This window comes from Rhinoraja longicauda, chromosome 16, assembly GCF_053455715.1.
Source record: "Rhinoraja longicauda isolate Sanriku21f chromosome 16, sRhiLon1.1, whole genome shotgun sequence".
Taxonomy (NCBI): Eukaryota; Metazoa; Chordata; class Chondrichthyes; order Rajiformes; family Arhynchobatidae; genus Rhinoraja; species Rhinoraja longicauda.
In genome coordinates, this window is record NC_135968.1 from 11,457,146 (window position 1) to 11,474,078 (window position 16,933).

General features: G+C 40.9%; 2 protein-coding genes across 4 annotated transcripts in view; one reads left to right on the plus strand and one right to left on the minus strand.

Moving 5' to 3' along the window:
* phyhiplb (phytanoyl-CoA 2-hydroxylase interacting protein-like b) overlaps nucleotides 1-6,692 on the plus strand; it is a 44,937-nt gene extending 38,245 nt beyond the window's left edge. Inside the window, exons 4-5 of the mRNA XM_078413199.1 lie at nucleotides 1,281-1,398; nucleotides 4,851-6,692. Coding sequence (XP_078269325.1) covers nucleotides 1,281-1,398; nucleotides 4,851-5,385 — 653 coding nt within the window. The 3' untranslated portion in view covers nucleotides 5,386-6,692. The remainder of the gene's footprint in view (nucleotides 1-1,280; nucleotides 1,399-4,850) is intronic.
* Nucleotides 6,693-6,760: 68 nt separating this feature from the next.
* The window catches only part of fam13c (family with sequence similarity 13 member C), a 48,002-nt gene continuing 37,829 nt past the window's right edge, over nucleotides 6,761-16,933 (minus strand). For all 3 annotated transcript variants that reach the window (XM_078413198.1, XM_078413197.1, XM_078413196.1), the window contains 3 exons: nucleotides 13,660-13,862; nucleotides 11,737-11,838; nucleotides 6,761-9,708 (listed from right to left, as the gene is read on the minus strand). In XM_078413198.1, coding sequence (XP_078269324.1) covers nucleotides 9,585-9,708; nucleotides 11,737-11,838; nucleotides 13,660-13,862 — 429 coding nt within the window. In that variant the 3' untranslated portion in view covers nucleotides 6,761-9,584. The remainder of the gene's footprint in view (nucleotides 9,709-11,736; nucleotides 11,839-13,659; nucleotides 13,863-16,933) is intronic.

Sequence of the window (16,933 nt, forward strand, 5' to 3'; positions counted from 1 at the left end):
AGGGAAAGGAAAGATAGATCAGTCATGATTAAATGGCAGAGTTACTCGATGGACCGAATAGCCGCATTCTGCTCCTATGACATAAACTTATGGATAATTCAATTATCATTGGGGAAGAAAATTATCCACTGTCCATGAGAGGAGTAAAGTATGGATCATAAGCTGGCAATAAATCACCTGTGGAAGCAGTGGAAAAGAAGTTTATGTTTGCCCAGAAAAAGAACATAGTATCCGAAAAGCTTAAAGGACAATGGTAAAAACAAGGTAGAGGTGAAAGCTGACTGAGTCGCAACCAGCGCATCAGCAGAACAGTTCAGTGCAGGAAAAACTGCACTGCAGTGAACTTCAAAACAGGAGTCAGCACATCTACGGGAAACTGAGACCTTGGTAAAAGATTGAGGTGAAAGCAAGATGCCAGTGTGTTGTGATCTAGGAATCTATCCAACAGCATAGGGAGGAACCAATTTTGCACGTTGTGTAGGAAAATAACTGCAGATGCTGGTTCAAATCGAAGGGATCACAAAATGCTGGAGTAACTCAGCAGGTCAGGCAGCATCTAGGAGAGAGGGTGTAGGAAAATAACTGCAGATGCTGGTACAAATCGAAGGTATCTCTTCTGAAGGTATCCTGTCTGAAGAAGGGTCTCGACCCGAAACGTCACCCATTCCCTCTCTCCTCGATGCTGCCTGACCTGCTGAGTTACTCCAGCATTTTGTGATACAACCAATTTTGCACAATTCATTCCCATTTTTCAATGACAGTGAAATCAGGCTATGTCTGCACAGTAATCTATAACACAGCTATGCCACAATGAATTCCATAACATCAGTTTTATTTTTGCCCAGGCAACAAATTGAAAATCTGTCACACTCGTGACAGGCTAAATGAACACTTTGGTGTTCTAAAGTCTGAATTGTGATATATTGCATATAGTTTACAACATTCGGTTTAATGTGGAGGCCTTCTGAACCTTGTCTGTGCTGGACCAATCCAAAAAATCCACATTTCAACATTCTTAAAATCTTGATCACAGCTATTTGATAAGCATGAAAAGTATCTGAGAAGTAAATTTAAAGAAAAGCATGAATATGCCCAATATTTTAATACACCAGAAAAAGCCTTCGACTAAAAGTTAATTTGAAAGTTTGCACCCGGAAGGTGATTGTTTTCATATGTATTTGGCTAAATAATATTTATCTTGCATAACAATTATTGTATTTGAAATAAAACTGTAACATTGCAATACCACTAATAGAAAGCCTTTTATTTTTTTCCTGCAGACTATTCCAAAGTTCACCTAACACAATTGATGGAAAAAGCAGAAGCAATTTCAGGACGGATGTTGAAGTTTTCAGTTTTCTACCGTAACCAGCACAAAGAATACTTTGATTATGTTCAGTAAGAAAAATCATGTTTATTATTAAAATTGCAGTTTAATATGACACCATTTTATTTAGAATGCTAATCAACATCTTAAAATTGCTTTATTCACAAAATGCTGGAGTTACTCAGCAGGTCAGGCAGCATCTCGGGAGAGAAGGAATGGGTGACGTTTCGGGTCAAGACCCTTCTTCAGATTCTTAAAATTGCTAATCAGCACCTTAAAAATTGATATAATTGGGAGAAAATAAACACTCCCCATATCCATAAATATTTATGGCTGAACTTTAAGCAAGGCATATACCTAAATTGTGAATAATCTAAAAATTCGGATGTACTAAGAACAAATAAATTTAACTTTAATTGTGTCCTCATGTAACTAAAGAAGTGAAAATGCTTTTAGAAATCTTTAAATTGGTGACTAAATTATGCAAAATGTCTGTCTACTTAGTTCAGAAAATGACTGTAGAGGGAAACTGCAAAATGTTTTAATTATGGTTTTTCCTGATCTATTATTGCCTAATACATGTAAAAATTCCAAAAATATAACAATCCTCTTTCTCAGGGAAGGAGGATTCTAGATATTCAAGCATCATTTATACACTCGCACACTAAATATACATGAATTTAACTTTAACTTGATTTTTTTCAAGAAGATAATGTGATTATGATTAATTCATCTGTTTATTATTTTCTCATTGAATCCCATATTGGGCCACTTAATAAACTGCCAACAGTATTCTAACTTACAGTAAGGTTCAGATCACCTAAGTACTGAATGGCAGGAGAGAACACAATATAGGGACCTTCATTGGGGTTGTAGAGCATGGAAATCTGTTACAAATTGCTCTGGAAGCGGAGAGGGAAATACCGAGCAAACTGGCAATTGTGGGGATCTTACCCAAGCATTAGAGAACTGTGAAACTTTGGACACTTTGCTGGGGTAATTCAGTAGGTCCGGCAACGTTTCTCGAGTACATGGATGGGTGATGTTATGGGTCGAGACCATTCTTCTGACTGATTGAAGGGGGGAGGGAGAGAGAAGAAAGCTAGAAGCTCTCCCTACAATCAGTCTGAAGAAGGGTTTTGACCCATAACATCATCTATCCATGTCCTCCAGAGATGCTAACTGATCTGCTGAGTTACGCCAGCACTTTGTGTATTAACCAGTATCTGCAGTTCCTTGTTTCTACATGGAAGAACTGTTCTTGGTTTAGATTTAGATTTAGATTTAGAGATACAGCGCAGAAACAGGCCCTTCGGCCCAACGGGTCCGCGCCACCCAGCGATCCCCGCACATTAACACTATCCTACACCCACTAGGGACAATTTTTACATTTGCCTAGCCAATTAACCTACAAACCTGGACGTCTTTGGAGTGTGGGAGGAAACTGAAGATCTCGGAGAAAACCCACGCAGGTCACGGGGAGAACGTATAAACTCCGTACAGTACAGCACCTGTAGTCGGGATTGAACCCGGGTCTACATTCACTGTAAGGCAGCAACTCTACCGCTGTGCCACCGTGCCGTTCCACAGCAAAATATATTAAGAAATATTTGGTCCATTGAAGCCAACTTAGATAGACTGCATGTAATCTAGGTAATGTCGAATTTTCTGGATTTTTGCAGCTTGTATTAGCACATACATTTGAGGGAACCAAATTCCTTCTGTCACAATTCTCTTTCTTTCTTCCCCCCCCCTTCCACCTCCCCACCGCCCCTCCCTACCATCTGCAAGTACTCTCAGTAGCATCCACTGGAATTGGTAATCTAATTCAGGAATGCTGAGTTGTGTCTCGCACATACAGTATTCTTTAGTGTCTCTCCTGCTTGGCCCTCTCCTCATGCAATGTTGTCAGGATCTTTCCCATTTCTAGACTGCTCAGAAATTGCCTTGAATATGGTATGAATTCCACAGGTTACTAATGCTTGGATAAGATCCCCAAATCTTCTGTATTGCCAATTTGCTCGGAATTTCCCCCTCCCTTCACAGAGTACTTTATGCTTGAGGCACCAGTCATCTCTTTACTGTAGGAACTCATTTGCTCTGGAATGTTTGATTTGAGCTTCCATTCTTTTTCTCTCCCTGCAGGATATTGAGGCATCCTTGACTTTTCTTGGAGTAATACATTTCTTGGAGTTAAATGATTTCTGTCAAGTCTTATTTCTCCAAAGAAATAATCACTTTGAATTAGCCAGCTGAGCCCTTCGATCTGATGTTTCTTAATTCAAAATCAGTGCACCTACTTGCACAGTACAAGATTTTGGGAAATTACCATAACAGTACGGAGTTTACATCAAATTACCATCGCCGTTTGTATCATTTGATTTGCAACTCAAATGGTACAAACAGAGGTGGTAATTTGATGTAGACACTGTAGTGCAAGGTTGGCTCAAATGTGAACCTATGAGTGCATCGTTCTTAGGTTTAAGGGATATTATGTCTTCACTGGGAGTCTGCCCAAAGGGGAAGGGAGCTTTTCACTTGGGATATAGATTTAAGCCAGATCTGGGAAGGGGATAGATACAGATTGCTGGAGTAATGCAGCAGGTCAGGGAGCATTTCTGGAGAAAAGGAATAGTGATGTTTCAGGTCGAAACCCTTCTTTGGTCTGAAGAAGGGTCTCGACCCGAAACGTCACCTATTCCTTTTCTCCAGAGATGCTGCCTGACCCGCTGAGTTACTCTAGCATTTTGTGTCTATCTTTGGTGTAAACCAGCGTCTGCAGTCCGGGAAGGGGTTATTGGTGCAGGCTCTTTAACTTGGCATCATGTGGATGGACTATTTGGCCTGAGAAAAGATGATCTGCAATTAACCTGAAAGCTGAGTTTCTCAATTGAGGTCACTGAAATATTCTGGTTCAACAGTGAGGAAAAATGTGATTCCAATGTGGTCTATGATTATGGCAGTCCACTGTGGATACAATGATTCTCTAATACCCTGCAAGTATACCTGCCATCCTTACTCAGTCTGCCTTTACGACTCCTTTCAGAGACAATTGGGGATGGACAATAACTGCTGACCTCACCAACAATGCCCACATCCTGAAAAATAAGTAAATTACAAACATTGAGTTCAGCTTCTAAGGCTTTCGTTCTCTTTGCATTCTCTGACATCTTGCTGATAATGTATAAAAGCTGCACTGTTGACTATTAAATAGGACTACATCTGCTCAATAATAGCTAAGTAGTGAATTGGTAGGTGGGTCAAGTGATCGGAAAGGTGGCCAAAGATGGAAAATACAATACTTATATTACCAATTTTTGCAGGCATGAGTAATTAAATCTACAGAGAAATTCTGGTATGTGCATCAAAAGGTGCCCAGTGATCCTTTTCCAACAATTTAGTGACAAAAAGGACAAATCATATGTTCCAGCATTGCAAGTCATGACAATCAACAATCAGTAATAGTTACTGCTTAGTACTTGTGAAAGATAAGTTGTATTAATTACATAAAAATCACTTTCAGGGAGAAACATGGAACAATAATGCAACCGTCCTCCAAGGATAACAGTGGCAGTCACGGTTCCCCCATCAGTGCAAAACTGGAAGGCATTTTCTTTAGCTGCAACATTGAATTCAACACGGGGAAACCTCCACACGACTCACCTTACGGCAGATTTCGCTATCAGATCCCTGCTGACAAACTCTTCAACCAAAACACAAACCTCTACTTTGGAGATTTTTATTGTATGTATACGGCTTACCACTATATTATCCTTGTTATCGCGCCGGTGGGATCGGCGGGAGATGAGTTCTGCAAGGTACGACTTCCTCAGCTGGACAAGGCAGACAACAAATTCCTGACATGCACCGAGGAGGATGGTGGGCCAGTTTACCATCATGTTCAGGATGCCATTTTAGAAATAATCTACACTGACCCTGTGGATCTCTCTCATGGCACCGTGGCTGAGATCCGTGGCCATCAGTTGATGAGCCTGTCCACAGCAAATGCAAAAAAAGATCCTAGCTGCAAGACCTGTAATATTAGTGTTGGACGTTAACTGAAAGCGCACAGTTCCACACCTGTGACATTAATATCGTTTTCACTGTTATTCTATTTTTTTTCCCTCTTGAAGCATATTGTGCAGCCTTTCATCAAAAGCTTACAGCTAGTTGTTTCACTTACTGAAATATGTAAATGTATGTTTCTGGTGAGATACTTGGTAATGTTGTTGCAAAGTTCAAAATAAAAGCTAATAATCACAAGTTCCCGCTTTAAGAATTACAATAATGCTTTGCTTTAAAAGAAAATAATTAATGTTACATGCTCTTGCAAAGCAAAGATGTTATCTTGTATAGTGTTCTAAGAGATATTTAACAAAATAGACTACTACCAATAGGAACAAGCATGGAGGTGCTTTTGCAGCATAACCTTATCTTGCAAGAGAAATACAATATCTGACACAATTAATTACAGAAGTTAATGGTCGTTACAAAACATTTAAAATTGCTGTATTTGAAGAAAATAAACGTAATACAATAGAAAAATATTTGTATTTGTACTCTTCAAAGATTTACAGTGCAGTGTATGCTTAACTATAGAACATTTTTGTAGTAATTTGAGTTATGAAAAATTAAATGCTTGTAAAATGCAGTTATTACCTATCTTATTTATTACATTCCAACACTGATCTTAAGATTTGTATCAATTCTTCTTTTTGCAAACATACACAATTTGATAAACAGTCGCCTGCAAAGAAATACGAGTGACATTGTGTAAAGCAAACAATTTACGTTCTTTAAAAAAGAATGCATATACTGTTTGCATCAGTGACCACGGCTATTGAATGTTCTGAGAGGAAGGAGGGAGAGCGGGGTGAATCTTTTCAAAACAACAGTTATAATTTTAAGAGTGGCAACTAACTTAACACTGCATTTGAAACTTTCCTCACAAATCAGATGTCTTTATCTGTTGAAATAAAAAGAGGAATTATAGATTGTGGTTCCAATTGTACAACCCGAGTTAAATTCTTACACTGCCAGTAAGATTTAAAATAAATGCTTCCATCCAATGATAAAGCTACACTTTGCGTTGCTTCTGTTAATAATACCTGAACCAAGCAGGCAAATTTAAATATTTGTTCAATTTTACATAGAAGTTCCAATTCAACAAATATTTCTGGTGACTAAATTTTTGATGACGTATTATAAAGATTTTAAATTTCTGTACATTCATTTAGAATTGCAAAATGCATTCCAAATGAGCTCAGTTCAAATAAATGTGTAGGAAGGAACTGCAGATGCTGGTTTAAACTGAATTTAGATGCAAAATGCTGCAGTAACTCAGCAGATCAGGCAGCATCTTTGGAGAAAAGGAATGGGTGACATTTCGGGTTGAGACCCTTCTTCAGACCGAAGAAGGGTTTCGACCCGTAACGTCACCATTACTTTTCTCCAGAGATGCTGCCTGTCCCGCTGAGTTGCTCCAGCATTTTGTGTCTGTCTTCAGTTCAAATAAACATTAAAATAGTCTTCAAATGCACAACGATACCTCATCTAGACTTTGAAAATTTTAATGTGGTAGCACCAACAGAATGTTAAAAGTTAGATAGGCTTAATGGTTTTAGCAGCTCCAAGTGCCAAGGGATGCGTAGATCTTTTTAAAATGCAAGAGTTTTGAAAGGATATGCAAATGGAGATCACCAGGGCAATGTCTCTCTCCCTCTCTCCATCCCTCCTCAACCCAATAAGTACACAAAGAACACATACCTATACAATGTGTATGATTTCCCCCGCCAAAAGCAGCCAAACTTGACCTCCTGTGAGCCCACAACTCCCCTTTTAATAAATGTTATTTGAAATTTCAGGATAAACCTCACAAATATAATTTTTTTTTAAACAATGCACATTATAAACTCTACAAGAAAATATGAGATGGGGAGGTGCAACTGCTGCTTTCATTATATATAATAAATTCAAATTAGACAATCATTAGCCCCAAAATTGAATCTTACACTGACTGCATTAGTTAGATTTGCCTATGCAAATTTAAATTTTTACATTTTTATTCCACATAAAGTAGATTTTCATGTTATTGAGGTTGACTGTTTTAAACTTAATTAATTTTCATCTTTAAAACTGTATCCAGACTTTCTGCTGTGAATTTTATTCATGTTAATTGTGGCAATAAAGCAATTTAAAAGTTTTTAAAATAGTGTGTCAGAAACCAAGACATCCTCCTCATGCAACCAGAGTTTTTAATGACTGGTAAGCTTCGAGTCGTGGTTTAACCAGCTACAAAGGCAATTCTGGGGTGGCTCAAGTCATTTCAAACTGGAACAACCTTGTTCAGCATTGGGACAATCTAGTAGGAGCTGTGAAGTTCATATCTCGGGACATATTCCAGGTAAGGCCAGAGGAACTGCATAGTTTGTCGATCAGCTGAAAGATCGAGCCAATATCAATGATATGAATGTCAGTGACATACATGGGCTCAAAATATAAGATCCGATTTATGCTGATGGAGATCGTGAGCACGAGGGAGGCCCTATTAAAATGCTAAAAAGCATGAGATTCAGCTAATGGTTTTACATTCCGAGCAGAAAATGGTGGAATTCATTACCAAGATCAACTTTAAGATTATCTGTACAACACCAACCCTGAACAGCAGTCAAGAATTTCTATTTGAAGGAGTCATTCTAAGTGGACTGAAGAAAACCTTGTCGCAACGAGCTATTTCCACAAGGTATCTGACAAAAACTTTAAATATCATTGCTAAAATTTCTAAATATTAAGGTTCAACCGAGAAAATGAGACATTACTAAAGAGAAGATATGTTATGCATTAGAAGAGGGACTTTAGAGTGGGCAAGATATTATTATATGGAACTGTGGTTCAAATGTATAATGGCAACTTGGTGCATAATTTCATGGCTAATTCCTAACTAAGGAGAGGGCTGTAATGAGCTAGTCAAGGAGCTACTTAAAATAAAACAGTGATAAAGTCTTTAGACTTTAGAGATACAGAGGGGAAACAGGCCCTTCGGCCCAAAGAGGCCATGCCGACCAGCGTACACTAACCTACACACTCGTGACAATTTTACAACTTACCAAAGCCAATTAACCCACAATCCTGTACGTCTTTGGAGTGTGGGAGGAAACTGGAGCACCCGGAGAAAACCCATGCGGTCCCACAGGGAGAATATGCAATCTCCATACAGACAGCACCCGTAGTCAGAATGGAACCCGTGTTTCTAGCGCTGTAAGGCAACAGCTCTACCACTGCGCCGTCCCCTCCAAGTAAGATGGCCCAAAGTAAGATGGCCCAAAGTAAGATGGCCCAAACTTTCCTTGTCTTTCCTTGTCCACATGCATCTTTTGAAAGGATTGATTGGGGCAGTTTAAGACAATCATTACATAATGCACATAGATCCATAAAGCACTGCAGGAATATTATGCATGCAAAAATATTAGTGTTTCAGAATGTAATTTATGAAAATTATGAAACTTACAAAACATTACAAACATTTTTTAGTATTCTATCCAAAAATATAAATGACAACATATTCAGTGAACGGTATAAGTTATGGTAACCCCAGGTATTAAGTGACTTTAAAATGGATTAAATAATTGCATCTTTAAATGATCTCGAGAATAGGGATTGTGTCCAAACAACTATACAATTTGAATTTCTTCCATTATCAAGCAATAATAATCTTTGATTGTATTTAAACTGCAAGCAACTACTTAATATATAACCTGAAATCATCACAAAAAAAACTTGAGTAATATGCAGGCTTTTATCACTGTACACGATCCTCCCTTTTCAGTCCACAATGATAAAAATAAAGTGCTATGGTGTCTCAAACAGAGACCATCAATAATTGTGTCCATCCAAAACATCTCTCCCGCCAGAAATTAATTCAAACATTGATAAACAATGTTCTATTTAATAAAATTCTCAAAGCTAGCTGCTCAAAAATATCAGTGCATCTTGAAAAGTTTTGTCCTTTAGTAACGGTGACTTTCACTAGTTGCTCAGCAACTTTTGTGATCCTTCTCGCTGTCACTGTTGCAATGTAGAGATGTCAGTAGTTAATAAAGTGCAGCCAAGAGTTTCTATGGCACAAATGCAAGCTTGAAATATTCAGGAGCTTTAGGAGGGTAGGGGGGTGGGGGGGTAGATTGAATAACTTCCTCTGCTTGCTGCCAGGATGAGAAAACAGTGTTCAAAGAAAGATTTCTTTTTTAAGAACTCTCTTTTAAGAAGTTTTTGAGCCATCGAGTTTAGTGATGAGCGCCTCCAACAATCGAAGCTTGGCTTTTATGTGTTTGTACTCATTGTATTCTTCTGCCATCGGTATGCGATCTTCTTTCTGTACATTCCTGCAAAAAACAAGTGGGTGCAACTATTTACCATTTACAGGAAATAATCTGGTCAAAAACAACATTTCGGACCACCGAGTATGTGAGTGTGAATTTGCAATCTTCCCCAGGGACGGCTCGCAGTTCTGCCATCAGGCAAATAAGTCAAGGCAAAGAGAATGTGCCATTTTGTTTGGAATCAAACGGACCGATTATCCAGCATCACAGGAGCAAAGGAAAACACAATAAAAAGTACACTGTCGGTTCTACCATTCGTAGTTTAGTTTAGTTTAGTTTAGAGACACAGCGCGGAAACAGACCCTTCGTTCCACCGAGACCGCACCGACCAGCGATTCCCGCACATTAACACGATCCTACACATGCGGAGGACAATCTTACAATTTTACCAAGCCAATTAACCTTTCAACCTGTACGTCTTTGGGGTGTGGGAGGAAACTAGAGCTCCCGGAGAAAACCCACGCAGTTCACGGGGAACATACAAACTCCGTACAGCCAGCACCCGTGGTCTTGATCGTACCCGATTGTCTGGCGCTGTAAGGCAGCAACACTACCGCTGCACCACCGTGCTGTCCTTATGCAAATTTTACTTATCCACCTTTGAAACAGGAACAAACTTTAAAACATTCCCAAAAGCTTTTATGAAAATATTTTGTTTTTCCGGATTTGCATTTAGCAGTTAGCGCCTAGTGCAATTGTCTTGTTCCATATTAATTTCAAGCAATTGATTCATCCATTCCCATCTTGTCCGTCCATTTTATCTTATTCACTTCATAGTTTGTGGGCAATTAAATGGAAGTGCCTCAATGTGGGGTTAAATCTTTTGCTTCCAGCTTTGTCTGGCTTCAGAATTAGTTTTAGATATTTGCTGGTCCTGCCAACCTAGGTGGGGAGGTAGGGTGGGTATGCAGTGGAAGGCAAGTGTGGTTGAAGAGATGTGACAGGCACAAATACTGAAAGGAAGCCAAAGAGAAATAGCAAATGTTGTAGATCAATGACAAAGGGGTTCTGTAGCGGCCATTTTTATGGATGGACTGGGGTACAGTAGGAGCGAATGGGGATTAGTGAAGTTACTTCATTTGGTGTTTGAAGACAATGGCCCAAAAGGAATTGTTAAGAATATCTCCATGGCAATAATGTGAATGTAAGTTCATAAGTGATATGCAGAATAAGTGAGTGGAATTAGGTCTTTCGGCCGATCAAGTCCACTCTGCCATTGAATCATGGCTGATCTATCTCCTAATTCCATTCTCCTGCCTTCTCTCCATAACCCCTGACATCCATGGTAATCAATAATCTATCTATCTCTGCTTTACAAATGTAGTAATAGAAGTGTATCTCAAAAATATAAGGAATGCCTCATTTTCTGGATGCAATAATCGATGTAAGCCGAGTGACATGGTGTATGCGTGTGAGGCACAATTTGCTATGTATGAAGCATTTGCATCTCAAGGAAACAGCTATTTACATTTTAATTACTAATTGTAATACTAAAAATCATTTCAGGTTTTCAGGTTTCACAATGGTGGAAGGAGCAGCACACTGGTGCAGCGGTAGAGTTGTTGCCTTAAAGCACCTGTGACCACGTGGGTTTCCTCCGGGTGCTCCAGTTTCCTCCCACACTCGAAAGAGGCACAGGTCAATTGGCTTCTGTAAATTGTAAATTGTCACTGGAGTGCAGGATAGTGCTAGTGTATTGGGCGATCTCTGGTCTGCGCGGTATGGGGAGAAGGCAGGAACGGGGTACTGATTGAGAATGATCAGCCATGATCACATTGAATGGCGGTGCTGGCCCGAAGGGCCGAATGGCCTCCTCCTGTACCTATTGTCTATTGACTCGGTGGGCTGAAGGGTCTGGTTCTGCACTGTGTCTCTCAAAATCTAAAGTTTATGGTTTGCATTTTAAAATAAAATTGATGAACACATCCTCTGATTAATGAATAATTCCCAGCTTCTTTCACTGATAATGTTTAAATGAACATGATTTATAGGCAATATACTCATGCGCATCTAACAGTTGGTCTCATTTACCTTCCTGTTTGTTTGTAGAATTGATCTTCGAACTCTCGGAGTGTTTTACGGAGTTTCTTTTTCTCTGCTCTAGTTTCACGAAGATATTCCAATAGTTCAGGCCTGTACGAACAATGAACAGACATTAAGTATATGGCAGTAGTCTACCGCCAAGAAAGCAGTTTTCTAAGAATATGAATATGAATAAGTTTATTGGCCAAGTATGCATATACAAGGAATGTGCCTTGGTGCTCCGCTCACAAATGACAACACAAACATACAGTTAATAATTAAGAATAAAGCATAAACACATCAAAGCAATAAGGATACAACATTACGGCCGAAACATGTGGGTGAAAATAAACCAGAGCAAAAGAGAGACTACAGACTTTGGTTTTTGAGTAGAACTATCACTCGTGGAAAAAAAATGTTTTATGTCCGGCTGTGGCTGCTTTGACAGTCCGGAGTCGCCTTCCAGAGGGAAGTGCTTCAAAGAGTTTGTGGCCAGGGTGAGAGGGGTTGGAGATGATCTTGCCCACTCGCTTCCTGGCCCTTGCAGTGTACAGTTCGTCAATGGGGGGGGGGAAGGTTGCAGCCAACAACCTCAGCTGTGCGAACGATCCGTTGCAGCCTCCGGATGTCGTGCTTGGTGGCTGAGCCAAACCAGACCATGATGGAGAAGGTGAGGACGGACTCAATGATAGCAGTATAGAATTGGACCATCATTGCCTGTGGCAGATTGTGTTTCCTCAGTTGCCACAGGAAGTACATCCTCTGTTGGGCCTTTTTGACTGTGGAGTCGCTTTTGTAAAGTAGCGGGATTAGCTGCCAAATTGTGCGGAGCAAAGTCCCACAGACATCAATAAGATAATGATCAGGTCATCTGAAGTTTGTACGTTCTCCCCGTGACTGTGTGGGTTTTCTCCGGGTGCTCTGGTTTCCGTCTACATTCCAAAGACGTGTAGTCTCCTAGGTTAATTAGCTTCCATAAATTTCCCCTGGTGTGTTGGTTATCTCTGGACTGCTACCGGTACCTCGTGCTGGTGAGGCCAGGAACAGAGAGATAGAGGGTATGAATTTATGGCTGAGGGACTGGTGCAGAGAGCAGGGATTTAGATTTCTGGACCACTGGGATCTCTTCTGGGCTAGGGGTGACTTGTACAAAAGGGACGGGTTGCATCTTAACAGCAGGGGGACAAACATTCTGGCAGGCAGGTTTGCTAGTGTGACACCTGTGGCTTTAGACTAAGTAGTGGGGGGGAGGGGTTAACAAATTGTGAATATGAAGATGAGGTAAAAGGGAATACAGGAGATATTGCAAAAGACTCTCGGAAGAATGGGAACAGAAGTTCTAGAGGGGAAAAGATTGGAATACGAGAGAAAACTGGAGCACGCAGAAAAAACCCACGCGGTTACGGGGAGAACGTACAAACTCCGTACAGACAGCACCTGTGTTCAGAATCGAACCTGGGTCTCTGGTGCTGTAAGGCAGCAACTCTACCGCTGAGCCACTGTGCCACCCCAAATTCTACATGTAGTGTATCTGGTAAATATATTGTCTCTTGCTATATCACCACAACTCTCAAAGATAGGACATTAGCTAGATTTACAGATTAATGAGAATACATAACTTTAGATTGACTTACAAAACACATTATTGGGGCTAACCATCTCGTAAAATATAGAAACATATTTATAAATCATGTCTTGCACCTGCCCCAACAATTCTTGATTTTACATTTCCTGAACAAAACATGAATAAATGAAATCACATACAGGAAAGTCAACAGTTTGCTAACAGTTAGCCTCCAACGGATCATGCAAACTCCACTGTAAAAGTGTGTCATTCAAGTATCAAATTCCTGACAAACCATTAATCAACTCATGCAATTTAATTTGAATGGAATCATTCAAAGAAAAATGCTCAAAAGTAGGCAAACTCACATGGAGGCTTCGTGTAAATTGGGCAGTGAAGTTGAGAGTTGCCTTGCATCCTTCCTTTCAACCAGGGGCATCAATCCTGGTTCGCAGTCTTCATCTCCATGACCTCCATTGTCTACAAATTCTTGGAACGGCAAGTCGGCTGCTGGCCTGCAAGATATTTCACATCCCTTCATGATGGTTTCTTCGTCTGAACCTTCTTCTTCCTGCGGAAGTCAGATTTTCAGCTTTATTACATTCTGCAATCACTCACTACGGATGATAGTTAATGGCTACTTCACTTTAAAACACAATGGGTGTAGCAGTGGAGTTGCTGCCTTACAGCGCCAGAGACCCGGATTCGATCCTGACTATGGATGCTGTTTGTACAGAGTCTGTACGAACTCCCCGTGACCGCGTTGGCTTTCTCCAGGATCTCCGCTTTCCTCCCACACTCCAAAGACGTACAGGTTTGTAGATTTATTGGCTTCAGTATAAATTGTAAATCGTCCCGAGTGTGTAGGATGGTGCTAGTGTCACTTGTCGGCCTGGACTCGGTGGGCCGAAGGGCCTGTTCCCTCGTTGTATCTCTAACCTAAACTAAACTAAACTAAACAATGATGAAGGCCTTTATTTAGATCGACTGGGCCATATATTTAACGACTACTGATAACCGCCACTGTTTTTGCAGGGGCCTGCAGGTGCGATGGGTTTGACTTTAGAGAAGTCAGTAAAAACCTGCAGATTAAGACACAAAGTGCTAGGGGGCAGTAGAGCTGCTGCCTCACAGCGCCAGAGACCCGAATGCGGTCCTGATCTTGCACGCCTGATTGAAGTTTGTACGTTCTCCCCGTGACTGTGTGGGTTTTCTCCGGGTGCTCTGGTTTCCGTCTACATTCCAAAGACGTGTAGTCTCCTAGGTTAATTAGCTTCCATAAATTTCCCCTGGTGTGTTGGTTATCTCTGGACTGCTACCGGTACCTCGTGCTGGTGAGGCCAGGAGATAGAGGGTATGAATTTATGGCTGAGGGACTGGTGCAGAGAGCAGGGATTTAGATTTCTGGACCACTGGGATCTCTTCTGGGCTAGGGGTGACTTGTACAAAAGGGACGGGTTGCATCTTAACAGCAGGGGGACAAACATTCTGGCAGGCAGGTTTGCTAGTGTGACACCTGTGGCTTTAAACTAAGTAGTGGGGGGGAGGGGTTAACAAATTGTGAATATGAAGATGAGGTAAAAGGGAATACAGGAGATATTGCAAAAGACTCTCGGAAGAATGGGAACAGAAGTTCTAGAGGGGAAAAGAAATTAAGGGCAGGGCCAATTGTGACCGATGTGAGAGGGGAGGTAAATACAGAAGTTAAAGTGTTGTACTTAAATGCGCGTAGTATAAAAAATAAAGTGGATGAGCTTGAGGCTCAGTTAGTCATGGGCAAGTATGATGTTGTAGGGATCACTGAGACATGGCTACAAGAGGACCAGGGCTGTGAACTGAATATTCAGGGGTACACAACGTATAGAAAAGACAGACAGGTGGGCAGAGGGGGTGGGGTTGCTCTGATGGTAAGGAATGATATTCATTCCCTTGCAAGGGGTGACATAGAATCAGGAGATGTTGAATCAGTATGGATAGAAATGAGAAATTGTAAGGGTAAAAAGACCCTAATGGGAGTTATCTATAGGCCCCCAAATAGTAGCCTCGACATAGGGTGCAAGTTGAATCAGGAGATAAAATTGGCGTGTCAAAAATGTAATGCTACGGTGGTTATGGGAGATTTCAACATGCAGGTAGACTGGGAAAATCAGGTTCGAAATGGACCCCAGGAAAGAGAGTTTGTAGAGTGCCTTCGAGATGGATTCTTAGAACAGCTTGTACTGGAGCCTACCAGGGAGAAGGCAATTCTGGATTTAGTGTTGTGTAATGATCCTGATCTGATAAGGGGACTAGAGGTAAAAGAGCCATTAGGAGGCAGTGATCACAACATGATAAGTTTTACTCTGCAAATGGAAAGGCAGAAGGGAAAATCGGAAGTGTCGGTATTACAGTATAGCAAAGGGGATTACAGGGGCATGAGGCAGGAGCTGGCCAAAATTGACTGGAAGGAGGCCCTAGCAGGGAAGACGGTAGAACAGCAATGGCAGGTATTCCTGGGAATAATGCAGAGGTTGCAGGATCAATTTATTCCAAAGAGGTGGAAAGACTCTAAGGGGAGTAAGAGACACCTGTGGCTGACAAGGGAAGTCAGGGACAGCATAAAAATTAAGGAGAGGAAGTATAACATAGCAAAGAAGAGTGGGAAGACAGAGGATTGGGACTCTTTTAAAGAGCAACAAAAGTTAACTAAAAAGGCAATACGGGGAGAAAAGATGAGGTACGAGGGTAAACTAGCCAATAATATAAAGGAGGATAGCAAAAGTTTTTTTAGGTACGTGAAGAGGAAAAAAATAGTCAAGGCAAATGTGGGTCCCTTGAAGACAGAAGCAGGGGAATTTATTATGGGGAACAAAGAAATGGCAGACGAGTTAAACCGTTACTTTGGATCTGTCTTCACTGAGGAAGATACACACAATCTCCCAAATGTTCTAGGGGCCGGAGAACCTAGGGTGATGGAGGAACTGAAGGAAATCCACATTAGGCAGGAAATGGTTTTGGGTAGACTGATGGGACTGAAGGCTGATAAATCCCCAGGGCCTGATGGTCTGCATCCCAGAGTACTTAAGGAGGTGGCTCTAGAAATAGTGGAAGCATTGGAGATCAGTTTTCAATGTTCTATAGATTCAGGATCAGTTCCTGTGGATTGGAGGATAGCAAATGTTATCCCACTTTTTAAGAAAGGAGGGAGAGAGAAAACGGGTAATTATAGACCAGTTAGTCTGACATCAGTGGTGGGGAAGATGCTGGAGTCAATTATAAAAGACGAAATTGCTGAGCATTTGGATAGCAGTAACGGGTCAGCATGGATTTACGAAGAGGAAATCATGCTTGACAAATCTACTGGAATTTTTTGAGGATGTAACTAGGAAAATTGACAAGGGAGAGTCAGTGGATGTGGTGTACCTCGACTTTCAGAAAGCCTTCGACAAGGTCCCACATAGGAGATTAGTGGGCAAAATTAGGGCACACGGTATTGGGGGTAGGGTACTGACATGGATAGAAAATTGGTTGACAGACAGAAAGCAAAGAGTGGGGATAAATGGGTCCCTTTCGGAATGGCAGGCAGTGACCAGTGGGGTACCGCAAGGTTCGGTGCTGGGACCCCAGCTATTTACGATATACATTAATGACTTAGACGAAGGG